This window comes from Aspergillus aculeatus, assembly GCF_001890905.1.
Source record: "Aspergillus aculeatus ATCC 16872 unplaced genomic scaffold ASPACscaffold_2, whole genome shotgun sequence".
Classification (NCBI taxonomy): Eukaryota; Fungi; Ascomycota; class Eurotiomycetes; order Eurotiales; family Aspergillaceae; genus Aspergillus; species Aspergillus aculeatus.
Genome location: NW_017962977.1, coordinates 2,608,787 through 2,633,772, shown reverse-complemented (window position 1 = coordinate 2,633,772; position 24,986 = coordinate 2,608,787). Strand labels below are relative to the sequence as shown.

General features: G+C 53.0%; 10 protein-coding genes across 10 annotated transcripts; 4 read left to right on the top strand and 6 right to left on the bottom strand.

The window, feature by feature from the left end:
- Positions 1 to 148: 148 nt before the first annotated feature.
- Positions 149 to 2,729, bottom strand: ASPACDRAFT_112535 (SET domain protein). The gene is made up of 3 exons (XM_020195646.1): positions 1,871 to 2,729; positions 1,490 to 1,749; positions 149 to 1,427 (listed from the first exon to the last, which is right to left on the bottom strand). The coding sequence occupies exons 1-3, from the start codon at positions 2,422 to 2,424 to the stop codon at positions 184 to 186; spliced, it is 2,058 nt and encodes a 685-aa protein (XP_020060501.1). The 5' UTR covers positions 2,425 to 2,729; the 3' UTR covers positions 149 to 183.
- A 773-nt stretch (positions 2,730 to 3,502) lies between these two features.
- ASPACDRAFT_22763 (SAPS family protein) lies at positions 3,503 to 7,451 on the bottom strand (the record flags this gene model as incomplete). Its single annotated transcript, XM_020199144.1, has 4 exons — positions 3,503 to 4,213; positions 4,691 to 5,362; positions 5,418 to 6,719; positions 6,774 to 7,451. The coding sequence occupies 4 exons, from the start codon at positions 7,449 to 7,451 to the stop codon at positions 3,503 to 3,505; spliced, it is 3,363 nt and encodes a 1,120-aa protein (XP_020060500.1).
- Positions 7,452 to 9,881: 2,430 nt separating this feature from the next.
- Positions 9,882 to 10,382, top strand: ASPACDRAFT_57489 (putative SNF7 family protein (Cta1); the record flags this gene model as incomplete). The annotated part of the gene is made up of 1 exon (XM_020203252.1): positions 9,882 to 10,382. The coding sequence occupies one exon, from the start codon at positions 9,882 to 9,884 to the stop codon at positions 10,380 to 10,382; it is 501 nt and encodes a 166-aa protein (XP_020060499.1).
- Positions 10,383 to 10,621: 239 nt separating this feature from the next.
- Positions 10,622 to 12,476, bottom strand: ASPACDRAFT_39775 (NRAMP family metal ion transporter; the record flags this gene model as incomplete). Its single annotated transcript, XM_020200653.1, has 3 exons — positions 10,622 to 11,432; positions 11,489 to 11,760; positions 11,832 to 12,476. The coding sequence occupies 3 exons, from the start codon at positions 12,474 to 12,476 to the stop codon at positions 10,622 to 10,624; spliced, it is 1,728 nt and encodes a 575-aa protein (XP_020060498.1).
- A 2,117-nt stretch (positions 12,477 to 14,593) lies between these two features.
- Positions 14,594 to 17,284, top strand: ASPACDRAFT_22423 (uncharacterized protein; the record flags this gene model as incomplete). The annotated part of the gene is made up of 3 exons (XM_020199114.1): positions 14,594 to 15,652; positions 15,712 to 16,292; positions 16,354 to 17,284. The coding sequence occupies 3 exons, from the start codon at positions 14,594 to 14,596 to the stop codon at positions 17,282 to 17,284; spliced, it is 2,571 nt and encodes an 856-aa protein (XP_020060497.1).
- Positions 17,285 to 17,862: 578 nt separating this feature from the next.
- ASPACDRAFT_39773 (uncharacterized protein) lies at positions 17,863 to 18,767 on the bottom strand (the record flags this gene model as incomplete). Its single annotated transcript, XM_020200652.1, has 4 exons — positions 17,863 to 17,961; positions 18,051 to 18,112; positions 18,245 to 18,572; positions 18,624 to 18,767. 4 exons carry the CDS (start codon positions 18,765 to 18,767, stop codon positions 17,863 to 17,865), a joined length of 633 nt encoding a protein of 210 aa, XP_020060496.1.
- Positions 18,768 to 19,650: 883 nt separating this feature from the next.
- On the top strand, positions 19,651 to 21,034 carry ASPACDRAFT_39772 (3-ketoacyl-coA thiolase peroxisomal A precursor; the record flags this gene model as incomplete). Its single annotated transcript, XM_020200651.1, has 3 exons — positions 19,651 to 19,660; positions 19,724 to 20,174; positions 20,236 to 21,034. The coding sequence occupies 3 exons, from the start codon at positions 19,651 to 19,653 to the stop codon at positions 21,032 to 21,034; spliced, it is 1,260 nt and encodes a 419-aa protein (XP_020060495.1).
- Positions 21,035 to 21,344: 310 nt separating this feature from the next.
- ASPACDRAFT_39771 (RraA family protein) lies at positions 21,345 to 22,338 on the bottom strand (the record flags this gene model as incomplete). The annotated part of the gene is made up of 4 exons (XM_020200650.1): positions 21,345 to 21,521; positions 21,614 to 22,035; positions 22,115 to 22,190; positions 22,276 to 22,338. 4 exons carry the CDS (start codon positions 22,336 to 22,338, stop codon positions 21,345 to 21,347), a joined length of 738 nt encoding a protein of 245 aa, XP_020060494.1.
- Positions 22,339 to 22,795: 457 nt separating this feature from the next.
- Positions 22,796 to 24,441, top strand: ASPACDRAFT_112514 (arylamine N-acetyltransferase family protein). The gene is made up of 3 exons (XM_020195645.1): positions 22,796 to 23,399; positions 23,479 to 23,524; positions 23,618 to 24,441. Exons 1-3 carry the CDS (start codon positions 22,993 to 22,995, stop codon positions 24,122 to 24,124), a joined length of 960 nt encoding a protein of 319 aa, XP_020060493.1. The 5' UTR covers positions 22,796 to 22,992; the 3' UTR covers positions 24,125 to 24,441.
- A 166-nt stretch (positions 24,442 to 24,607) lies between these two features.
- On the bottom strand, positions 24,608 to 24,884 carry ASPACDRAFT_39769 (NADH dehydrogenase [ubiquinone] 1 alpha subcomplex subunit 1; the record flags this gene model as incomplete). The annotated part of the gene is made up of 3 exons (XM_020200649.1): positions 24,608 to 24,619; positions 24,676 to 24,768; positions 24,837 to 24,884. The coding sequence occupies 3 exons, from the start codon at positions 24,882 to 24,884 to the stop codon at positions 24,608 to 24,610; spliced, it is 153 nt and encodes a 50-aa protein (XP_020060492.1).
- Between the last annotated feature and the right edge of the window lie 102 nt (positions 24,885 to 24,986).

Here is a 24,986-nt window from a genome sequence, read left to right as displayed (position 1 = left end):
CTGCGCCTGCTGAATATCCGCCTTTCCCCGCCCGCTGATTGGCCTCGCTGCAATCACGTGATGCATAATGAGTAAGCTGCTTTTTGTGCTACCTATGCAGTTATACCTTACATATAATTCTATTCCTATTCGTCATCAGAGTCTTGATCTCATCGATTCATTATTCAATTCATTTCGTCTAATCTACTCCTCCTGAGGAATATACAAGTACGATTCCGTGGACAACATCACCTGCCCATCGCTGGCTAGCAATCTCAGCGGGTCTTCAGGCATGTGCACGCACTCCTGCTCTCCTACCATCCACGCCCAGCGTATCCAGTTGGGCGACAGCCACCAGTCATCGTCCTGCCATGGGCCTGTGTAGGCCTCTAATCCAGCAAACACGGCAGAGCTCTGTGACTTCATCTGCTCCAGAGCCTCATCAAATTGGCTCACTAGGTACTCATCGTCCTCATCCTCCAGCGCCCAGGCCACATCATTTGGCGGCGGTGGGTAGTTCTCGAGCAGGAATTTCGCCCATCGAGTAAGTCTGGGCGACAACTGGCCTCCCGCAGAGCCTGACACCTTCGTAGTTGTACCAGCTGCGGCAACGAGACACAAGAAGATGGGAAACGCAAAGGGCGATGTCTCCGCGCTGCCTCTGAGCACCGGGATGGCCTTTTCCGTAGTGCTTAGAACATCCTGGAAGACTGCCTTGCATGGTGGTTGCATCTCCGTTGGCAGAAGATCCGGCAGCTCGGTTAATGTGAATAGTTCCCCGTTCTTGGTGAGAAGTGACTGCCTCTCCAAGATCCGCATCTGCAGCCGGGACAAGATTCCTTCCGGGAATTTGCCGGCAGGGATTTGGGCCATATGGGCCCCAAGTATCCTTTTCATTTCTTCCCAGCTACCAGTGAAGCTGTGTTGCCGCGCGCGGTTCAGGGTCCATGCAGCTATCACAAGAGCGGTTTCAGACAGCATGATCTGGCTGTCACGGTACATCTTCGCGTGAGTTTGTTTCAGATTCTCCGGGTGCTGTAGATCTTGGCCGGAGGCTCTCAGCTTCACAGCATGGTTGATAAGTTCAATCACAATCTGGCTCATCGCAGCCAGCAGCGCGCGTGAGTTGCCGTAGGCGCTGGGGATTTTGATGTCGTGGTCCGTGATTTCCAGAGTCTCCAACTCCCGGTTGTTCGCCGCTAGGACGGAGACCGCGTTGAGGAGAGCAGGCGAGAAGATGGAATGCTCCATTGCAGTATCCGGGGCCAGCAGCGGATAGAAGATGTTGAAGACATAGTAGTGGTCTTCAGTGTCCGCAGCCAACTGCGGGAACATTTGCAGCTGGTGGGAACGTGCCTGCTGAAGCGGACTCTCGGGTGGTGCGCGAAGACTCACAATGCGATGGTCACAAGGGTTGCCCGGAAGACAGAATCCGTAGTTCATCATCACTGCTTGGGTGTCAGTCGAGCTGTTCAAATAGACCTCGAAGAAAGCCAGTACAAAAACTTACACTGTTCATTATTCCGAGGCCCGTAGTTATTGGAGATTTCCTCCCCAGCAGCCACGTTCTCCAGGACCACAAACCTGACCTCATCCTTCTCCGCTCGCCACTCGACCTTAGCCAGCGGCCGATGATTAGCTACATCGAAGAAGGGCAGCAAGACCGAGATATTCTCTTCCGACAGCTCCTCCTTGGGAATCACACCGGACAAGACCTTCGCAGAAAAGGCGCGCGAGAAGAAAATCGTCGAGGCCCATAGATAGAGATCCCTAGACACAGGAGGTCGGTCAACCACAATACTCCGTAGCCATTACTTTCCACCAAGAACAAGAAACAGGAACAAGAACATCCACAACACAAGCAAAAGGAAAGCAAATCAAGAATACGCACCAAGTATATTCCTCCACCCCATCGAAACCAGCCTCCCTCAACGCCCGCACCGCAGCCTCATACTTCCCCCTCAGCTTCTCGACCCGTTGCTCCCTAGCCGGCAACAGACTCGTCCCCTGCAACCACCGCAGATCCTCGCCCTCATAATTGGGCGGCGTCGTCAACGTCCCCGGCTGCGGCAACGTCCGCAGGTACGGGTACCAGAAGCTCTGCGCGCCGCGCAGATACTGGCCCACCAGAAAGAAGACCGTCGCCTCCTTCGAGCCGACCGCGTCGATGAAGGAGCGCGGGAAGTCCAAGCCATGGGACTTGAACTCAATGATGCCGCCACTGCCGGTGGCATCTGCATCTGGAGCGACCGCGGCGGCGGTGGATGCACGATACCCGATGACGTTGAAGTACGAGATCGTCGTGGTCAGGGGCGTCTGGATGATGTGCGTGTCCACGGCCAGGCCACCTTCGGACGAGCCCTTGCGGACTTGCAGGTGCACCCCGCGTTGCTCGTCTTTGGCGACCTGCACGGCAGGGTGCAGCTGGCCGCCGTGCTGAGCCATCCATGCCTGAAGGTCGGCGTAGATCTCTAGCCCGGTGGTGGCATGGTTGGTGCTGCGGGGGAGAACATCAATATCCTTTTTCGAATTTGTTTTGGCATTTGTGTTCTTATTTTAGTTCTGGAGGGAATGGGATGGAGAGAGAGTGTGTGTCTTGATTGGGAATGACAACAACAAAAATATTATCATATAGCTCGTAGCGATCCAACGTCATGCTTGGACCCGGCGATAGAACGAAAGTTAAGTCTTGACTTACCTGGGAGACCCCGCGGTCGTGCTCGCAGCCATACTATGAGAGAGTAGCCGCTGGAATGGCCGACCCAGACGAAAACTTTTGTAGCTGAGTGATAGAATTGTAGGTCTCGGTTTCGTCAAAGAAAACGAGGCTAAGGGTCAAGAGCATGAGAAGAACTTTGGCGGGTCGAGCAATTGACATGATTCGATTTTCGACTCCCGAACCGGAAATTGTCCCACTTTTCCACTCCCGACTCGGGATTGTGTAGCAGCCCAGCACTTATCTCCATATCAATATCAATACCCATTTACTACGGATACTACCGTCAACTTTTCAAATTCATGATCAGACAGGAAAATAAAACAAGACCAGAATCCTTTCTCTCCCGAAAGTATCTTACAAGTAAAACAAAAATAGCGATAAGACAGTCCCCAAAATCATCCAAAACGCAGTAACATCAAACATTCGTTAAAATAGAATTCTCGTGACTTCACATAATTCAGAGCTAGTTGCTCTGAGAATGAAGATGATACAGCAAGCAAGAGGAGGATATACTGGAGCATACTCCCCAAGAGATCATGCTGCTGTAACAAGCATCCATAGACAGCACCATCTCAAACTCATAATCAAGCCGACCTCATCATCACAGGACAAGCACACGCGAATACCATGCAGTCAACTAGTGTACATAAGATGGAACCTTTACCCATCCCATCAAGGCAAGCATTACCAAAGCACCACCCAAGACGTAGTAACCTAAGATCCACAATAACAGGAAAAGGGAATCCGCGAAAGATAGAAAGTGAAGATGCATAGGATATCAAAAGAGCAAACAAAGATGACTGATCAGTGCATAGAAGATGTTGAAGACTTCCTGCCCGGCACTAGAATCTCGACTAGCCCGTCATCCTCCCCGTCGCTGCTGTCGTTGTCGTTATCCTCGCCGAATGGAGAGGCCCCCATGCGTGATCGAGCAAAGTCCATGTAGCGCCCCGGTCCCAAGTCGGGATAGCCGAGCGATTCATTCATGATGGCCTCGTCCTCTTCGTCCGAGTCTATCATTCGAGGGTCAGCAGACGGCCCCACCATCTCTCCCATGTCGTCATCGTCGTCCTCCACTTCCAGTGGAACCCGTTCCTTGCGCCGCATGCCCTCAGTTCGACCTTCTCCGTCATCATCGGAGGAACCAGTGGAGAACGAGTCGGGAGGGCTAAATCCAGACTCCGGGAAGGTGGGCGAGGAAAACGGCTCGTCTTTGTCACCCGTCGGAGGGAAATCGTTGGATGGGAAAGCGGCATCTGCTGGAGAGTGGTTGCCTTCCGTGTCTTCGTCGAGACCTGCAATCACAAAGGGATTGGTCGGCCACTGGGACTCAGAGGTTTCATGTTCGCTCCCCAGGTTCCTGTCTTCAACCCCTTCCGAGCCGTCATTAGCCTGCTGCTTCTGAGCCGCAAGCCGAGCGGCCAATTGCCGCCGTGCCCGGGAGGGCCCTTGACTCATCGGAGCAGGAGGCGGGGGAAGAATGGGTATCGGTTGGCTGGTCGAGTTGGCAGATCCCTGAAGACAGAGTAAGGTTAGCATATCTGTAAGCAGAGCGACTTGAAATTCGTGTTTTCTCATGTGCATGGTCAGAGAACAGGATAAGGAAGCTTGATAGATGACAAAAGCTAGGCTCAGCCTTAGCGGGAATTCAAAGAACTACTCGTACGGGGGAAGGTATTGCTTGGTTGTAGAAAGTCATCCGCACATGATATCGGGGAGTAGTACTGTTCTGAATGACTTCATACATATGGAGAAGCGCTGCCAGTCCAACACGTTGTGCCAGGCCCTGTATGGCCCGTACCACTCCCGTCATCCATCATGCGTCTAAATTTCCAGCGACCCGGTTTGAGAGAGAAACAGTCAAGGGCTTCGACGTGAGGAAAGGGCGGGTATATATGGGGCGGCCTGGGTCGAGAAGAATCGCCTCGGCCATACATTGAGGGAGGTTCAAGCATCGCGCATATCGATATCTGTGAAATCGTGATCACCCACATTGTCTGATCCGCCTTCGGCAGATTGATCGGCCAAGTTCCGATCGTCCTGATCTTCCATTTCCTCGTCTTCGTCATCACTCGAGCTGGCGAACCCGCTCAGGAGAGAATTCCCACCAAGTCCGAAAGCCCCACCGGATACGCTTCCTTGATTCATCATGTCAAATCCTTGGAAGCCAGAATTCCCCGTAGAACCATTAAGCCCTGCATCCGCCAGCGCCGATGAAGCGTTGGCGCTCTGGCCTGAGTTGATCATGCCTTGCCGATGCCCAATGGACATGTCCGGACGTACGCCACCAAGAATGGCATTGTCACGTTCCCTTGTCTCGGAGAGCGTTTGCTCGACATAGTCAATCCACTCGGGGTTGAGGACACCTTCCATCACGGTCGGTGAAAGCAGCTCCGGGGGGTGGCGTTCGCTGAACTTAACGACCTCCTCAGCGATCAATGTGAGATGACCCATGTAGCCCAGACGAATCTGTCTTGTGCGCTGGGTTTCGTCACTTCTCTTCTGTCCGTCGACAATGCTCTGTGTTATCCGACCTGTCTCGAAGACATCAACAGCCAGCATCCGATTGTAACCACGTTCCATTGGGCCATTGAAAACTTGCTGTACGACGTCGTAGACGACGTTATGAAGGAAGTTGTTCCACGGGAACCGGAAAAAGAAATCCTGCGATGCTGTTAATCCTAATCCCATAATATGGGGCACTTAAGGGGAGACAAACCAAGATGGTGGGAACAACCTGGTTTTCTACGAACATAATCTTGAGATAGTCGCCAACCACAGGCTGCCCATTGGAATCAACCTGAATGTCAGGATGCAGTGGCCGCTGTGAAGAAGAAGCATCGCCGACCTGGCCAGCAGTATCAGGCGAGGAAGAGCTGGGTGGCTGATTATCTTGATCGGGGGCAGGGACCACATCAAGAGAGGGCTGCGTCTGATTGGCTGGCTCAGTTGTAGTCTCAGCAGACAATTCATGCGGCTTGGCGGATTGCCCACCGTCGAGGCTGACTTCTTGGATTTGATCTGCCAAGCCAGACGTGGTATCAGTCTCCGTGGTGTGCGCCCCTGTAGAATCTTCTATCTTGCTTTCGAGTGCCTCATTCGCAAACGAGTTTGTGACATCTGCAGATTCAGAGCTGTGTGAAACAGGTTCAGGCTCGGACTTGAGGCTAAGATGGTTCGCTTCCCTGACCCCCGCATCCTTCTCTTTGTCAATAAGGACGCCGGATGCGCTGACATCCTCGAAGCTCTCCTCGCCGGTGTTGGCAACTTCAAGAACCCTCGAACCCTCTGGTGACCCGTAACCAATAACAGATCCGTTCACGAAGTCCACAGTAGAGTCATTTCCATCAAAGGCGGACGTCTCTTCTCTGTGCGCGTTGAAGGCACCCTCACGCATGAGCCTTTCGCGCTCAGCATCGCGCTGTCGCACGTACTCGTCACTTCCTGGCTCATTCAACAGACCCATATTACTGCAGTGTAGCAGTTCCGCCATCAGCTCACAGGTCTTGAATCTATCGAAGCCCAGAGGCTCGATCTTAGCGCCCCATGCCGAGTTCAGCTTTCCCCTTTCAACAGTCTTCACTTTTCCACCATCATTGACCGTATGCTTAGAGCTCTTGATCAAGGCCATGAAGTCGGGTATGTGCTTGGCAAAAAGTCGTAGAAGGTTGCCAAGGTAGATAGGGTCATATGTCGTGGGTGGTGAGTCCGGCCCATTGATGTTCTCCGGGTCATAGTCTGAGTTATTCTTTCGAATAACTTCAATAATGATACCCACACCGACCGTCAGTGGATTTCCACCCTTCAGCATGGATTCGATCAAAGTCTCTATGCAGGTTGTGGAGACTAATTGCCGCGTGAGACTATTGGGGCCGATGCAGGACTGGTCATTCTGCGTTGCGTTTGCCGAAATGGTGATGATTGCTTTCAAGAAGTCACCTGCCGAGGTTTGGACGGAGGCAGGGTATTCCGGCGACAAGAACGATAGCAAGGTCGGTATGAGGTTTTGGGACCTCAGCCACTAAGAGAATGGTCAGCTTGTGTTACAAGCACCTGATTCCATGGATGAACTCACATCAACAATCCCTTGGCCGCCTTCAACCTTCTCCAAGCTGATAATCTTCAGCAGAAGATCCATGACCATGGGGTTATCCACATGCCGGAGGATGGCCGGAACCACGCCATCCATGGACTTCAGCAGGTCCAGCATCTCGGTCGTCTTCTTGTCAAAAAGCGTCTCGTTGACTTTTGTGAAGTAACTCGCCTGGACAGAGTCCAAGGACGAAGGACGCTTCAGAAAACCCCAAAAGTGCTTCAGATGATCCGGGTTCAACATAATCGACTCCACGATTGACCAGATTTCCGATGACAGGATTTCGCATGCGACATACGCCCGTTTCAACCGATCCTTCTCTGCCCGCTCCAGGTCCTCTGGGTTCAGCATATCTCTGAGCGGGTCTTTGTGTTTCTCCTCCACCGCCGATGCGTTGTTGTTCGACTCCGTAGCATTGCCGTCATTGGTATCGTCGTCTTCGTCATCTTCGTCGTTCACTAGCGACGGGGCGATCACGTAGTCCATAAGCCGTTTCAAGACATTATCTTCTCGTAAGAATTCTATGAGCTTCGTATTATTTTGCTTGAGTTCCTGGATCAGTTCCGACTCATCCAGCAGCTCCTCCAGGCTGACATCGGGCTTGTCTAGCAGGGTATCAATGCTGGAGATACTTGCATATCCTCCAAAACGCCAAAACATGATGATTTAAATAACCGGCCGAACCGAGTCATGGAAAGAAGATTCGGTAGAATGCGGATTTTTCTAGCGGCCGGAGTCCCCCGTCGAAATCGTTGCGACTGGGACCTGTTGTATATTACAAGAGCCGTGAGAGTGTCCAAAGCCTCTAGCTTATGGGACAACCCATGCAATGTTTCAGATCGTCGTGAATGAGAAGTTTGTGTATGAAGGCGGGATCGCAAGCGTAATGTTCGTTATGTTCACGCGTTCCAGGTATAGAAAGTGAGATCGGGAATTTCGTAAGCAGAGACGAGCCTGGTCGGAGCGTCCAAGCGCTAGATGCGCCGAGTATCCCAGTTAGCAAACCTCTTCGCGCGTTGAGCGTCATGATCATGAAGGAGGGAGGGCAGAAATGTGAGGGTCGGGAACATTAGGGGTGGCTTCGCCCGAGGATCGGAGGATAGCAGCAGGGCAGACTTCAGGCAGACAACACAATGACCGGGTCAGGCATTGCGGCCGCGACTGCAGAATTCACCAGATGGCAGGCATGAAGGCCCAGCAAGCGGAGGACAAAAGTTTAAAAGAAAGATATACCATATAAAATTCAAGCAAAGCACACATACCTTTCACAACCTGAGGGAGTGACAAGAGAAGAGAAGACGGTGGTAGAATCCTCAACAAGGGGAGGAATCGGAGTTCGTCAGCCTTGCGCTGCACGGGGTGAAACGAGTCAGTCAGTTAGATGAAGCAGGAATAGTGCGTAATGGGGATGATGAATGAAGGTTAAGGCAGTAAGTCAGTCAATGGTGCTAGGCGTGTGTGGGTAGTACAGTAAGTACTGTAACTACAGTACCTCAAGAAGAATAGTCAAGGATGGCGGGCTGACATCCGCAGGGCAATTCAGTCGGACTGTTGCTGCGCTGGCTAGCTGGCTGTGTCTGGATCGGTCGGTAACTCTGATCCCTGGAGGTGACGAGGAATGATCCAAGCGGAAATACCCAACACGCCCGAGCGACGGCGGGGGAAGGGCAAACTTTGGGACCAGAGATACGCGAGGGCAGAGTAAGAAGAGTAAGAGGGGGGAGTTGAAAGGGAGGGAGGGGGGGGGGGAAGTGGGATAGTTTAGTCCTGCGGAAATGAATAATAATGGTCGATGAGTTTCACTGTCTGGGAATTGCTTAGTGGGTTGGAGGGAGTTCGACCCGGATGATTAATCAGAGAAGGGGGCAAAGGCATAAACATGAAGACTACAATGTTCTCCTCTTACTTGGTGATATGGTTAAATGGATATTCCTCTATCTTGACAACAACGTATGTAACTAAGGAAAGGCGCAGTAACAGTCGGAGTCTTCAGGCTGGCTGCACGAGACGAGTTCCAGTTGGTATTGCTTGCTTCCTTGCATGGCCGGTGCTGGGAGGTCGGGCCTACGTATCAGGTACCGCACTGACCATACCCGCTCGTGTGTGGGTGCAAGTACCGGGTACGACTAGTCCGTCGTTTCCATTATTGCGGAATGCTCATTGATTGCGTCGGGGCCTGCGAATCACCTTGCAACTGAAGTATTGATTGCACCTGACTGTGTATTATCCCAAACAGGTAGAGTTGGGCAGACCAGTACGAAGAGTCCGACTCCGTAGTCGATGTGGAATCTGGGATGTTGGTCAGATGACCCGTGGAGTGTCTGTCTTGTCAATTCCCAATTTTCGGATGAATAGTCACTCATTTGGTTCAGCCTGATAATATCTTACAGTACTGACACGATCGCTAATCGCTAAGACTTCCGTCCGCAAGCGCTCAGCCATGTCCCGTCAAAGTCTGGCTTCAGATCAAATTACGAGAGAGAATGAATATTGTTGCCTGTCACTATACTCTTACACAGTCACAAACAAAGTGAGAAAGTGACGTCTACGTCGGTGTTTAGTCAATATCGCGCTGTTGCTCGAAGTACATCCAATACTCTAATGTAGGCGGCGAGACTATTTACTGCCTAACGGACGGTGTTCCAGTTCCCAGTTCCCCCCCTCCAACTTAGCCACTCCAGCTTCCAATCATTCGGTTGCCACAAACACAACCCCAACTCTTTCTCACTCCGTCATCTTCCCCTTCTTGATCATCTTTCACAAAGAAGAAAAACCAACAATGAACCGACTATTCGGTAGCAAGAACACGGCTCCGAAGCCAACACTGGACGGGGCGATCAGCAATGCAAGTGTCCCACTTTCCCTTCGCCTTTCCGGTTCACCCCTCCCTCCTCTCTCTCTCTCTGTCTCCTATCGCTTCTCCGCCCTTCCCCCCTCCTCCGAAACCCCGCACGCATAACCTGTGATGGCCTGAACTAACCCCAACCCACCATCCGGGAGAAACAGGTAGAGAATCGCATCTCGAGCATTGACGTCAAGCTGGCCGCGCTGAACTCGGAGCTCTCGACCTACCAGACCAAGATCGCCAGGATGCGCGACGGGCCCGGCAAGACGGCCCTGCGGCAGAAGGCGCTGAAGGTGCTGCAGCGGCGGAAGCAGTACGAGGCGCAGCGCGACCAGCTGTCGCAGCAGTCGTGGAACATGGAGCAGGCGGGGATGATGCAGGACAACCTGAAGAACGTGATGACGACGGTGGACGCGATGAAGACGACCACCAAGACCCTGAAGAAGCAGTACGGGCAGATCGACATCGACAAGATCGAGCGTATGCAGGACGAGATGGCCGACCTGATGGACATCGGCAACGAGATCCAGGAGAGCATCTCGCGCGCCTACGATGTGCCGGAGGATGTCGACGAGGCGGAGCTCGACGCCGAACTGGAGGCCCTCGGCGAGGAGACCATGATGGAAGGCGCCATGGCCGACAGTGCCATGCCCAGCTTTCTCCAGGACGAGGTCGCGCCCCCGCAGTTCATCGATGAGCCGCCGGAGCAGAGTAAGATCAAGGAGCCTGCGGGCGGGCTTAGCTGATTTGGGTGAGCGGATGGGGAGGGGTCTAGTATCTGTGAGTCTAGGTGTTCGAACTATGGAAAGCATTCGGAGTTGGTTCATGTCTATTCGCCTTCAAGTTTTCCAGATGAAGCAATTTGATTTCTTTTTCTTTCTGTCCTTCTGCTAAGCTATATACGGGGGAATGACCGGAAATCGATCCAGGCTAGAGTCTGCTGCAATCTTGCGGTGGTAGATATTATTGCTTGTCAGCTCAGGCTTCAAGCCTTGCCGAGGCCAAGGAGAACAAGAAGCGCAATGTTCATCACCACAATAATCAACCAGACAATCACAGCGATGATGGTTACGAAGAGATTGTTTTTCATCTTGACTCCTCCCGGCGCCGATTCTCCGCCCTCGAAGACCCGCTCAGTTGGGACGGTCATGTAACGGTTGCGACATGTAAAGTAGATGAGAGGAGCGCTGACAAAGGGAAGGATGACACTCAGAACCACTTGGCTGGCATTCAAGGTCTTGTCCAATCCATCCTTGCCGACGGCAGCCGCGATGATTATGCTAGGGATGATACTGATCGATCGGGTAATCAATCGACGGAGCCAGGGTCTGATGGTCCAGTTCAACATCCCCTCGCTTACCATCTGCCCCGCCATGGTACAGACGATTCCTGCAGAGATACCAGAGAGGAGGAGCGCTAACCCGAATATCAGACCCGCCGCAGGAGCAACTGAGCTGGAAAGTAAGTCGTAGATGCCCCAGAGGTCCGCATTATCTGCCCCAGGAGTGCCATAGAGCGAGGCACCTGCAACAATGAGAATGGCGCTATTCACAAACAGGGCAAATGTGAATAGCGACAAGGTAAGCTCAATGATTGAGTATTTCATGCAACCCCGAATGGCATGGATGGAGGGTCTATACTCGACCTCACCACTGGTGCTTCCGAGGCAGACGGATGGATCCACGTAGCCTTGAGTAACATCGAATTCTTTCAGTCGCGATTGAACCACTCCGCTGCCTAGGAACATCGAGTGCGGCATTACCGTTGCGCCGAGAATGCCGCAACTTTGATACAGACTGCCAACCAACATGTCAGGGCTGTGCATAAGCAAATCATATGACGGCTCACATACCCTTCTGATTGGACGATGGCAGATGATGGTAAGTAGCCCCGGAAAACATCGCCAACAGATTGCTCTTTGATCAGCGAAAGCTGGATGCAGAAGCAAATCACAACCCCCAGTACAAGAAGCATTACGAAGAATTCGAACAGACGCAACCCCCACATAGCCCCATTTGGTCGGTAAAAGATGAGGATAAAGAGGACGTCAGCTAGAGTAATCGCACATCCAGCAACTAGAGGGATTTTGAGTAAAAGGTTGAGCGCAATCGCCGATCCAATTACCTGCCAGGACGGTCAATTGAACATTCGGCCTAGGGAACGGAGTCAGGCGGCTTGGAGATAGTCGATCTTACCTCTGCTATGTCAGTGGCGACAATGGCAGCTTCTGAAAAGACGTACAGAACAATAGTGAGCCATCTCGGAAGGTGTTCCCTACAGTTCTCCGCAAGGTTAAGCCCGGTCACTGTGCCAAGCTTAACACACAGAGACTGGAGAAAGATAGCAAACAAATTGGAGACGAGCACGATGAACAGAAGAGCGTAACGATATTTTGCGCCTGCTGCCACATCGGTGGAGTAGTTTCCAGGGTCAATGTAGGCTACTGCGATCAGAAAGCCGGGGCCTATGAACCGGCCAAATTTGACAAGACTTTGCGCCACATGGGCAGGATATGAAAAGATGGTTGATTTGAAAGAACGGCAGGGAGATCTGCTGTCTTCCCCGGGGATATGATCCCCAGGGGCGACAGAGACCACCCCACCGGGGCATTTCTCCTCTATCTCGGTCTCATTCCCGTCTAGACTATGCGGTCGATGATCCATTGCCGAGACACCTTCCTCTGAAGCGCCCCCCATCCCCGATGCGTGCCGCCTATGGACCTTAGAATTGGCGAGCCCGTTGAAGTCACTTCGGGTGGTGACGTCTGCGTTCAAAGCGGGTGGGTTCTGATTCCAGTCGGGATGATCGAGGGTTTCGTCGGTGCGTGAAGGGCAATTCATGGGGGGCGAGGCGGTTATATGCGCTGGCAAGAGCGTGGAAGACTTGAGAAGTGAGTGTACTGGGATTGTGAGTGATACAGCACCAGGTGGTTAAGTGGACATGAAATGCCACGAGGTTTGGAACAATGGTGAGGCCAGACTACGTCGGGATCTCAACCGGAAGATCCAAGTACCCTGCGGGGAAGAGAGCCCGAAACTGCCCGAATGCGGTTATCACCAGTGACACTCAAGGAACGAGAACGACAAAACAGGCCAGATCACTTCCTGTACGTCGGAAGTATAAAGCTGGCAAGACAGCAAGCAGAATGTGTGTTGGTAGTTTTATTTTGGCAATCAGTGTTCAAGAGCTAGCTCAAGGTATGAACTGAAAGTGGTGGAGGGGAGAGAGAGGAAGGAAAGAAGAGAATTTTGGAGGCATGACGGCATGCGGCATCCCACTGGAGGCTGTTCGCGGTGAAGTGGTGGCCAAGCCTTCGCTTCTTACTAAATCCGATGGCATTTCTAGGCACCCTTGGAGATGGCTTGGCTTATAATTTAGGTTAGTCATAGGTGTAGTGGTTAAAGGGGAAATGAGTAAGAATGATGAAGGTAACCAACAAGTACAAAGATCAAAACGATAAGCGGGAAGAGGGGGAAGAGGGGAAGAGACCGATTATAAAGAGGGCTGTTGTTGTACAGTAGACGACAGCCATTGTTTGTCTGGATTGTCATTAACCTGAGGAACCTAAGGAACCTAAGGAAAAGGAATCTAAGGTACGGACGGCTCCCTAGGCTGGGCTCCCTTGCAGCCTTCCCGCCTCAGGCGCCGCGTTTCCCCGCGATGATTGCCTTGCGAGGGATTATTGATTGGGCCATCCGCCCCGTAGGAAAGTATAGCAGCTTACACTACGGCGCTCACTACATCATCCAGAATTGTCATCATTGAATAACAAACTACTAAACTACGACTAGCCAGCCTTAGTCCTACGCCGTTATTAATTTATTGTTAGAAGTCTCAGATAGAATGTCACCATTGTTTTCCGCCTCCTAGACATGTATGTCCGGGACCCAGTCCTACCTTATTGACTAGACCCCCCACCCTATTGTGGCGATAATCCGGACTGTCACAAGTACAGTACAAAGTACTCTGTAATTAACTTTAGGTGGTTATCATATCATCTCATATGAAATCCTTCCAGCCCCCCCCCCAAACTATAACATCATGGGCCCAGGCAAATGGCAGATCAGCCGTCTGGGAATTTTGACAGATGCCATCACTTCCTCCACTATGACATCGTTCTCGGCTTAGAAATCCAGTCTTCATGACGGAGATGGTCGGGCAGCAGGAGTATCAGCAGCATCATCAGCATCAGCATCAGCATCATCCTCGTAATCTGCAGGCGATCAGGCAGGTGATATGGAAGATGCTGATATCAATCTATCGCATCCATCAACTTCCGGCGGCGCGACCGGCCGAAAACAGGATGGTTGCCCGGGACAACCCCGCCGCCCGCAGCATGTTTACACCCTCCGCTTCATGCGCGGCGCAGTTCATCTCCAGCCGTTTGGCAATGGCGTATGGTCTCCATCGCCCATATGCCGATTAGGTTAGACAGTGGAGGAAGCATGCTCGTTCTTCTTGCCTTGTCCCCGAGCCTTGGAAGTCTTCAAATGCCCGGCCCACCCACCTGAGGTTGGCGTTCGTTCCGGTGTGTGTGTGTGTGTGTGTCCCTTGCCCCCCGTCTGCTCTTGTCGTGTCTATCGGTGCTGGCTGTCACTGCTAGTCAGTCTAACAGCGGGCTCTGCTTCCACGCGTCTTTTCTCCCTCTTCCTTGTCGTGTCAGGTTTGATCTTCGTCTTTGCTGCATTCATAGATATTTCGCAATTTCTGGGTCTTCTTCGATGTCTGTTGTTACCTTCAGCTGCATGTCGCTACTGTCTCGTTTTGCATAAAACCGTCCCTCGCCTTCTCGTTGTCATTGCCGTCATTCCGCGTCGCTGGTGTTTCTTTGTCTTGTTGTGCTGGGGCAACTGCACCGTGAGTGATTTATGCCTAACTACTCCGTCCTACTCCACATCCATACTAACCAGATCCGCGATTCTCAAGTCAGCTCCAGGCATAAGGGCAATTCTTCGAAATGGCACCCACTGTGGAATCCCCCAGCATCTTTGACGACGCCACACGAAACCCTTCCAGGCCCTCAGTATTCCGAGCATTCTTGTCCCCGAAATCTCACAAACGAAACTCCTCTGCGGATGACGCCTTCCCCTCCAAGGCCTTTTATACAAGCCAGCCTTCCGACGGTTCCACTACACCGCCTCGCGATGGGGCCTATGCGTCATTCAACCAACAACCACTCACCGAAATAGCCCCAAACCGGGAATCAGCAGACATTGGCTCAGCCCAGAGATCGCCGGGAAAGCAGGGAAAGAATACACTTCACAAGAAGACCAAGAGTGCGGTCTCCCTGAAGTCCCTTAAGAGCTACATGGAGCGAAAAGAACCCAAGCCGGAGGAGGCCCTGGATGTTGACGCGCAGAACTTGAGGCCAAAGAAGGCGAAATCAGCCAACAGCCTCTCTGCTATCCTGAGAAGATCACAACGCGGAAACAAGACGGAGGGTACCAAGATCGCTAGGGATAAGGAGAATCGAAGCCCATCGGATATAGTTAACGGCATGCCCTCACCCGCCTGGGATCAGTTTGTGCCGCCCTTGTACCCCGACCAAGCCGGACTTTCTCCAACACAGAACAAGCGTAGAACCATGCAAGAGGAGACATCCCCATGTACACCCAGGGCATATGGACCGACACATCAAAGTAATATCTGGGACTACGAACAGCAGCCATCTCCCACTCCTCGCACTTTACGCACTGAACTCAAGCCGCGGCCGAAATCAGACTACCTCGCTGGAAGCCGCAGGATGAAGGAAGTCCTGGCCCCTTTACAGGCCTTATCTTCAGACAAGACGGCGACGGCGGACACATCGGGATCGTCGCCATCCAAGCGATTCGGAAGGCCTCGAGCGTTGTCACGGCCAGAGAAGGGCGAGAAGGCTGAGCTTGTGCGAGAGCAGAGCCCAAAGGTCTCTCGTGTTCAGGCAGCGATCTCCGCTTTGAATGCTAAGGAGCAGGAAGCTGAATTGCGGAAACGCCTAAATCCAAAGGAACTCGACTCGGAATTCGAGAAATTACTGGTGAGCCTTCCCGTCGCGCGACTCCCACTCAAACAAGGCAGCTCTAATTATCAAGACAGGATGCGCGGAACATTCCTCACAACATGCGAGACAAGATGCGATCTTTAGACACCAACATCAAGGCTGATTTCATCCTGAAAGATCGAACAGAGAACGCGACCCCACATACTACCAGCAGCGGTGCGAATGACAGTACCGGTCGTCGCGGGCGTAGGAAGGAGCACAAGGAAGAAAGACAGAACTATGATAGCAAAGGTTCACGATCCCGATCCAGGAGTCGTGGTTTCAGCTTCTCCAAAGGCAGCTCGTCGCCCAAGAAGCGCCCGGACAGTGGAAGCTTCTACCGTCGTCCCAAATCCGCCGATTACTCTTTGCCCGCGGGCTTTTCTAAACTTTTGACGCCCAATGCTTCTACCACTTCGCTTTCCGCGACTGCGCGCGATACAGCCACTGACCCATCAGACTTTGTCCACTATTTGAGGGAGATTCAGAAACCTGAGATGATAGAGATTGGCAAAATACACAAGCTTCGGATTCTATTGCGCAATGAGACTGTCAGCTGGGTTGACGCATTCATTGCAGATGGTGGCATGGACGAGATAGTCCAGTTACTTTATCGCATCATGAAAGTTGAGTGGAGGTGAGTAGTAAATTCGGATTTGTAAGGGAATCTCAAGATTCCAGTGCTAATGCTTCCACAGAGAAGAACACGAGGATAATCTGCTTCACGAGACGTTGCTATGTCTCAAAGCTCTTTGCACTACCTCTATCGCACTCGAGCACCTCTCCAAGATTGAAGGAGAACTCTTTCCAGCCTTGCTCAAGATGCTCTTTGACGAGGAGAAAAAAGGACCCAGTGAATTTACCACCCGAGGGATTATTATCAACTTGATTTTCACCCAGCTTTCGGCTGTATCCTCGGATGAGATGGCTGCTAACCGCGCCTCGCGGATCCTCTCGTACTTGCGCGACCCTTCGCCATCCGAAGAAAACCAACCGCTAAGTTTCATTGCGAACATTTACCAGTCACGTCCTTACCGAGTGTGGTGTAAAGAGGTTACGAATGTGAGCAAAGAAGTTTTCTGGATCTTCTTGCATCATCTGAATGTGATTCCGACCCCGAAGGGTGAAACACCTTCATCAGCAACATACCGAGAGCGACACTTCCCGGTCCCTCGGCCGCCGGTGCCAGCTGCTCCCTATGTCGGCGGTGTCGAATGGGATGCTACCAATTATCTGGCAGCTCATCTAGACCTACTGAATGGGATCGTGGCGTCTTTGCCCACTACCCAGGAGAGAAATCAACTGCGAGCTGAGCTCCGAGCTTCAGGGTTCGAAAAGGTCATGGGCGGGACTTTGAGGACTTGCAAGGAGAAGTTTTATTCCTCTGTGCACGATTGTCTCCGCACATGGGTTGCCGCAGCAATCGATGATGAGTGGCCGTACTTGCCTGTTCGTGAGGGACCTCCTCGCCCGGAGATTCGGTCACCATCCAAATCCCCGGTCAAGGCAGCAGGTGGAAGCCCTAAGAAGGGTCTCCTGGACGAGCAGCCTCCCAAGCTGGAACTGGCGCTGGACGTCCCTGCCAGTACCGGAGTGCCTCCGAGCAATGTCATTGGCAATTGGCTGTAGACCTTACTGTTTCGCGATCGGTGCTGTTCACATGCTAGGTACCCTGGCCAGTCATAGCACCTGTGCTGAGACTATTTATCCTGACAGGGCCTGTTTATGCAATCGTTGCCGGGAGGTTTAACATTGCTTGATTTGATTAGGTTTCTTGTCCCATCTTTCTTTCTGACGATTGCGGAGTATTTGGGATTGAAAGGCGCTGGCATTTTCTATGGTGTTTTGGGTGCATTTGTCCGTTCCATGACGGCCACGGCGAAATGACTTGACGACGGCAACAGGGCCACAGACCTGACTGGGAAATCATCTGACGTTCTTTTTTTATATTCGTTTTCTTGCGAGCATGGTCAGGCAGTTCAATCGTTTTCTCCTGTTGGACAGACACGCTAGGGCTGCGCGCTTTTCACGACCAACAGTCTAGTACTTAAGGTCTTCTTGGATGTCATTATTCTATCTTTCTTGTACATGGACAGGGTAATATACAGTATGCGGGTCCTAGGCCTTGTTCTCCACGCATCTTTGACGCTGCTCTATCCTCGCTCGATGTATAGCAACCGCTGCATAGCCATGAGTAGTAGAACCACTTACTCTCGATCTTTCTCCCCGGCGGCCTCCCTCACGGGCCTCGGCGGCGCAGGCGTGGAAAATGCTCCCTTCAACCCTCCAAAGAAAGCCTTCCGAATCTATACAACTTGTCAGCCCCGTCCAAACCCCACACCAACTGCCCAGAGCGCTCGCAAGCAGAACAAAGGGTGAGCAAACAAAGCCTTACCTCATCAAAAGGACTTCCCCTCTCATCCCACTCCATAAACAACATCGCATAAATCAGAACAACTGTCACACACACAGATAATAATCAAGTCAGTAACCCATTCACGACCGTGCCCCACATACCCCCTCCTCCCTTCCTTCTCCCCCCATCTCCGCTCCCTCCTCCAAATCCAAGTCCAGCGGGGGAAAGCTTACACCCAATACTAAACCACTGCACCAACTTAGTGAACTTGGTCCACTTGGGCCGGGCATACTTCAGCGCCGCGCGCCGCCGGTACTTGCGCTCGAGCCGGAATTGGTGCTTCGGCGAGAGCTTCGACATGTCCGGGGGCCATTGGCGCTTGGGTTTGTAGGGACTATAGTAGGCGTCTGTGGTGTTGTGGTCGTGGCCATGGTCGGGTTCGGCGTGGAATTCGTCGGTCGAGGGCGGAGGGTTCTTAGGGCTCGGGGTGCTGGTTAGGCGGAAGGGGGAGGGGGAAGGTTTGGGGTGGGTGGTAGTGAAGGTCCGGGTTGGGCTTGTTGTCTGGGGTGTGTTAGTTTTGAGGGTACCGGTGGTGAGGGAAACGAGACGTACTTGGTGCGGCGCGGAGAGGATACCCGGGCGGATGGTGATCGGGGGGTTATTATGGGTTCGGAGGAGGCATTGTGTGGGGAGGGAACGGGCTGTTGGGACAGCTGGTGGTAGGAGAGAGGTCGGGAGGAGGCGGGTGAGGCGCATTGGGACTGCTGGGTGGGTGTTTTGTTGTGGTGGGAGGTTGGAGGTTGAAGGATTGGAGGATTACTTGGGTGCGACGCTCGGCGGTTGAGTTGAGGCGCAAGGCTTATTTTCTTTGGTTATCGCCGGATAGGCCGGCAGAAAAGGATGGAGCGTGGTGCGCGCGCACTCGCTCGCCGCCTTGGGGTTCACCGCCTTATGGATTTACACTTGCTGTTTTGTGCTTAGAGAGCCCCGGGTATATGTATATGGAGGGACTAATGTTAGTTACATAGGAAGCTACACATGGCTTTAGGCTAGCATGACTTCTCGTCAAAGCGGTAATGGTGTCTGTCATCCATGATGATATTAACGGATATTTCATTTAGTCTAGAAGCCTATATAGGGAGGGGAGCGCTTGAATTTATCAGCAGCCGAGATAGTACTAGTTATGATCCACTATCCATGACAATGACTGACTCCATCACATGCAAATAGATCTGGTATTGTATTGCTGATCTCATGACGACGATGCAGATAATCAGCCTGGTCATCGGCCAGTCAAGGATGGATCCCCAACATCGGTCTTCACATGAATCTCCATGCTTTTGGCAATCCCGTGACCCATTTCCACGGACTAACAATAATGCGGCCGAGCCTCGGTACTTTCACAGGATTACCTATTATTATTCACCAACCAGTAACTAAAGAGCTGGTAGGCCGGGGTTACCTGAATGACTTTCTCCACGCTGTCTCTTCCCCGGACTTCCGTCTTATAAGAGCCAAAAGGAGACCTGCTGCATCTTTTTTCTGATCCTGCTTTTGTCAAAATATTGTTCCTCCCCTCCCCTTGCTGTCAGGTCATACTTATCTCAACCCCTTCCTGTCTTCATTTGCTGACGTCATTATGTCCTCTCGTATGTTATCACCCCTCCCAGGCAATACATCCCGGAATTTCCAAGCTAACAGCGGTATTCTAGCCCAGCAACGTCTCAGCCAGGTGGCTTCTCACTTCGGTCCCGGAGGCAAGAAAGGCGCTGCAGCCCTCACGGAGAAGAACCCCGATGATATTGTTGTGACATGTGCTCTGCGGACGGCTCTCACCAAGGGTGGAAAGGGCGGCTTCAAGGATACCGCTGCCGCCGACCTGCTGGCAGGTGTTTTCAGGGCAGTGATCGACCGGAGTAACATCGACCCCAGCGTCGTTGAAGACATCGCTGTTGGATCGGTTCTGCCCCCTGGTGGTGGCGCTACTGAGTTCCGTGCGGCTGCGCTCGTCGCTGGATTCCCTGAGACCGCGGCTGTGAAGAGCTTGAACCGTCAGTGTTCCAGTGGGCTTCAGGCTATCGTTGACATTGCCAACGCTATTCGATCCGGTATGATTGAGGTTGGTATTGGTGCTGGCGTTGAGAGCATGTCCTCGCAGTATGGGTAGGTGTCTCACCCCTCTTCATAAGATCTGAGAACGAGCTGACCCGGATCCTGAAACTAGTCCCGGCGCCGTGACCGAATTCTCCGAGCTGCTGGAGAGCCACCCGGAGTCCGCCAACTGCAAGGTGCCCATGGGTGTCCTGTCGGAGCAGATGGCCAAGGACCGGAAGATCACGCGTGCGGCGCAGGACGCCTTTGCTGCCTCCTCCTACCAGAAGGCGGTCAAGGCGCAGAAGGCCGGGCTCTTCAACGAGGAGATTGTCCCCCTGCAGGTGAAGTGGACCGACCCCAAGACCAACGAGGAGAAGACCATCACCGTCAAGGCCGACGACGGGATCCGCGACGGCATCACCGCCGAGTCGCTGGGCAAGATCCGGCCCGCCTTCGCCAAGGACGGCTCCATCCACGCCGGCAACGCCTCGCAGATCTCCGACGGCGCCGCCGCCGTGCTGCTGATGAAGCGGTCCACCGCCGAGCGTCTCGGCCAGAAGATCATCGGCAAGTACGTCACCGGCAGCGTCGTGGGTGTGAAGCCCCTGCTCATGGGCATCGGCCCGTGGAAGGCGATCCCCGTGGCGCTGGAGAAGGCGGGCATCACCAAGGACGACGTCGACATCTACGAGATCAACGAGGCCTTCGCTTCGCAGTGCGTGTGGTGCGTCAACGAGCTGGGGCTGCCGCAGGAGAAGATCAACCCCAAGGGTGGCGCAATCGCTTTCGGTCACCCGCTCGGCTGCACTGGATCCCGGCAAGTCAGCACGCTTCTGACGGAGCTGAAGCGGACCAACAAGAAGATCGGTGTCACCAGCATGTGTGTTGGTACGGGTATGGGTATGGCCGCCGTGTGGGTGGCGGAATAAGTGGTTGGTCAAGGGGGAAAAATTAGAATGAGCTGGCTTCATGTGAATCTTCTCTCCTTTTGTCTTAATATATAAAGAGCGGGCTTCTTTCAACCTTTGTGCTTTCAGTCGTTGTTTCGAATGTTGGGGCTTTGGATTAAGTCTGATACCATGAGATATCTTCCATTCCTATCATCTAGAAGTCTTCCAGATAGTTTATACTTGTCCAACTTCCGTATAGATAAATGGACCGGGCGTAAACCCCAGGGCCTCCGGGCTCAACCATATGTCCTCCAGTGCCAACCCACCAATGCCACAAGAAAGACGAGATCTAAATCTTCCCACGAAACCGCTTGAAGGCATCAAACACACTGACCCCCTGCCCCACAGCCTCCTTCACCCGATCATCCATCGCCACCAACTTAGGCATCGTCTCCAAAACGGCATCGAGCAGATCGCGCGGAATAGCCACCACGCCTTCCACCGGATCACAGACAATGATATCTCCCTGTGTATACCACATGACCGCCGCAGCACCAGGTTAGCCAAACGCAACGCAACCCCCCCTTGCTATCTCATTCCAGGATAGGGAGAACATACAGGCTCAACAACCACCCCACCCACATCAACAGCGACATTGCGGGCGACCGCCTTCGCCTCCGCCCCACTCCCCACCGTCGACGTCCCCCGCGCCCACACGGGGAGCCCACACCCCTCAAACTCGGCGAGGTCGCGCACGCGCCCGTTCACCACCGCCCCCTTCACGCCTAGGTGCTTCATGCGCAGCGCCATGATGCCCCCCACGACCGCGCAGTGTTGGGCTGGGGGTTGGTCGACAACCACGATGGTGTCCGGGTCGACACCGTCGACCCAGTGCGTGTTTGGGGGGATGGTGTGCGCATTGTTGTTGCTGGCTGCGGGGATATCGTCGTCTTTGGAGATGAATTTGATGGTTGAGGCTGGGGCGATGGTCTTGGTGGTGCTAGGGCTTGGGAGATGGGGGGCGGGGTGGGGGTGAGGGGCTTTGTTTCTTGGTGGTTAGGTTGCTTTGCTTTGTTTTTGTTGGCTGGGTGGGATTTTGGTGATGGTGCTGCTACTTACTTAGGTCGGCGAGGTGGCCGGCGCGGGCGGGGGTTCCTGGGGCTGGGGTTTGGAGTTTGAGGAGCGCATCGGAGACCTAGTTGTTTGTGCTGTGAGTGGGGATCTGGGGATCTCTGGGTGGGTTGTTGATGGATTTGTTCAAGGTGCGTGGTGTTACGTACGTCGCAGGTGGAGTAGTTGTGTAGGATGCGTAGCTTTTCTTCGAGGGAGGTTGGCATTGACATGTTAGTGGGGAGTTGATGTCTTTGTTTGGCGGGGGGGAGTTGATGATGATGGTGGTGGTGGTGGTGGTGGTGGTGGTGTGAGATACTCAAAGTCGATGCGGGGTGAATCCGGGGGAATAGAGAGTCGGGGAGGTTTATGCGGAGAGCCTCTGGGTTAATTGGTAGGGGGTGAGGTGTGGGATTGAGACTCTGAGGATAGTATAGATGGGGAAGAGGACTGTCGGGCCTTGTATCAGGTTCAATGGTAGATAGCATGCCTTTATGCTTCAAGCTGCTGATTGTCGTCGAGCATGTGGAATAACCGAGGATCGGAGGATTGACATGATTGGCAGCTGTAGAGTGGCAGAGGTCATTGGAAGTCGGATCAAAGGGAACTCCCAAGCCTGAGTGAGTTGACTGAATTCAAATGTGTCTTTTTTGAGGTACGCCTTTTGGTTGTGTAGCATATGTAGATGCCCATGAAGTTAACAAACGGTCGATGATTTATTTACTGGTATGCTATAGAAGCAGGCAAGATCGTGACCGAGTTGCACCCAAACGGATAATTCTCCACAATATCATCCATCCAGACGAACTGCCGGACACTCCCGGCATTCACAAGCTTTAACTCAGCCCCCAATCAAATTGACCTCAACTCAAACCCAGCGACGAACCATGGCTGCACCATCAACATATACCCCCGATAAGCTGGAGCTCTACCTGGAGCGCATTGGGTTCCCTAATGCCACGCCTGGTAGCAGACAACTGGAATATGTCCGCGACTCTATCCAGAAACGCCCTCTGGCCACTTTGACCGAGCTGCAGCGAGCACACATAACCTCGATTCCGTGGGGGAATTCGGGGCTTCACTACTCAGCGCACCACTCCATCTCAATCCGTCCGGCATGCGTCTTCGAGAAATTGGTGTCCCGCCGGCTTGACGGCTACTGCATGGAGAATACTATGCTGTTCTACCATGTCCTCCGATCGCTGGGGTACACGGTCTACCCAACCGGAGGGCGAGTGAACACTGCAGCCTCCGATGCGTCGACCGACAGCCGCAACTGGTTGTTTGTAGGCACGTAAGTGGCGCCGCCGTTTCCCGTTGCATGCTGTTGCGAACCCAACGCTGAGAAACTCATGCGCAATGTTACACCACAGGACACACATGGTCTTGATTGTGACCATCGACGGCGAGAAATACGCGGTATGGCTGTCGAATTTCCCCAAAAGCACAATCGGATGATATTCTGACATTGCTCTTTGTCTACACCACGTTGCTAACCCTCGTATCGGACAGGTGGACGTCGGGTTCGGCAACAACGGGCCTACCTGCCCCTTGCCGCTGCAGCATGGAAGCGCGCGGGTGAATATAGCCCCGTCGGAAATGCGGCTCATCTACGATACTTTGCCCGAATTCGTGGACCAGACGCAGAAGGTTTGGATATACCAGGTCCGGTATACGCGGGACAGCACCTGGATGCCCATGTACTCGTTCTCCGAGGTGGAGTTCCTCCCGCAGGATTTCGAGGTCATGAACTTTGCCACCAGTCAGCGGCGAACGAGCTGGTTCACCCAGACGCTGGTTTGCACGCGGATGCTGCTGGATGACAGCGGACAAGGAGTTAAAGGGCTCTGTATCCTGGCTGGAAACACAGTGAAGGTAAGGGCAGCCGGACATTCGGAGGTGGTCGAAACCTTGAAAAGCGAGGACGACCGCGTCAAGGCGTTGGCCAAATGGTTCGATATGCACTTCCAAAGGCATGAAATCGAAGGCATTCGCGGGTTGGTCTCTCAAATCAAATAGAATGTTTGGACATTTTTGGAATTCTACCGTCGCAGCGAGGAAATCGCTGGCTCGGCGACAATTGTACAGATAACAAAGAATGAGGTTATTCTTTCTAACCCGAGGCGTGGATATTTCTCTCAAAGCTAATGCAGGACGAACAAATGAGGCACAAATAGATAATTGCAGACATGGCGCAGAGATCGCCTTAGTAAATCCGTTTCTCGAGCTGCAGCACAGGTCAGTCGTCTGAACAGGAAGCGCGCATAGCAACCAAAAGCAGGTAGCACTGTACCTTCCAGGGGTTGTTGAGTTCGAAGCCCGTGGGGGCTGTGGGGTTGGCCGATTGGCCTCGGAATATTCCTGTCATTCTTTGATCTCTCTCCATCACTGCGGCGAAGTCAATCGTTAGCTCCGTAGCTCATCTCCAAGACGTCGATCGCGCATGCGTAAAATTTCCGAAAAACGTTCGTCATGCATTGGGGTGGAATCGTTAAGGATGGATCACGTACTTTGCTGCTCTGCTGTTAGCGCGCAAGGTCATTCAATCGCACAAAAGGGGTAGAACTCACTCTATCCCACAGGTCAAGGTTCCAACGCGGCTGCTTCCAGCCGTTGGCATAGTACTTAACGGCCCAGATACCACCAGCACCAGCAGTGAGGGACTGTCACGTCATGATCAGTCAAACCGAGCGCGAGAACGAATTGCGGAACAACAATTGGCAGGACCTACACCGATGATGATTCCAAAGGGAAGCAAGGCCTCGAAGGGGACACCCATGATGTGTAGTGCTAGTGTAGTGAAGCGGCAGACGCAACGGGTAAACGCGGGGGAATGAAGTCGTGGAGGAATTGACTGGCGAAGTTGAAGCCCGCCGGAGGT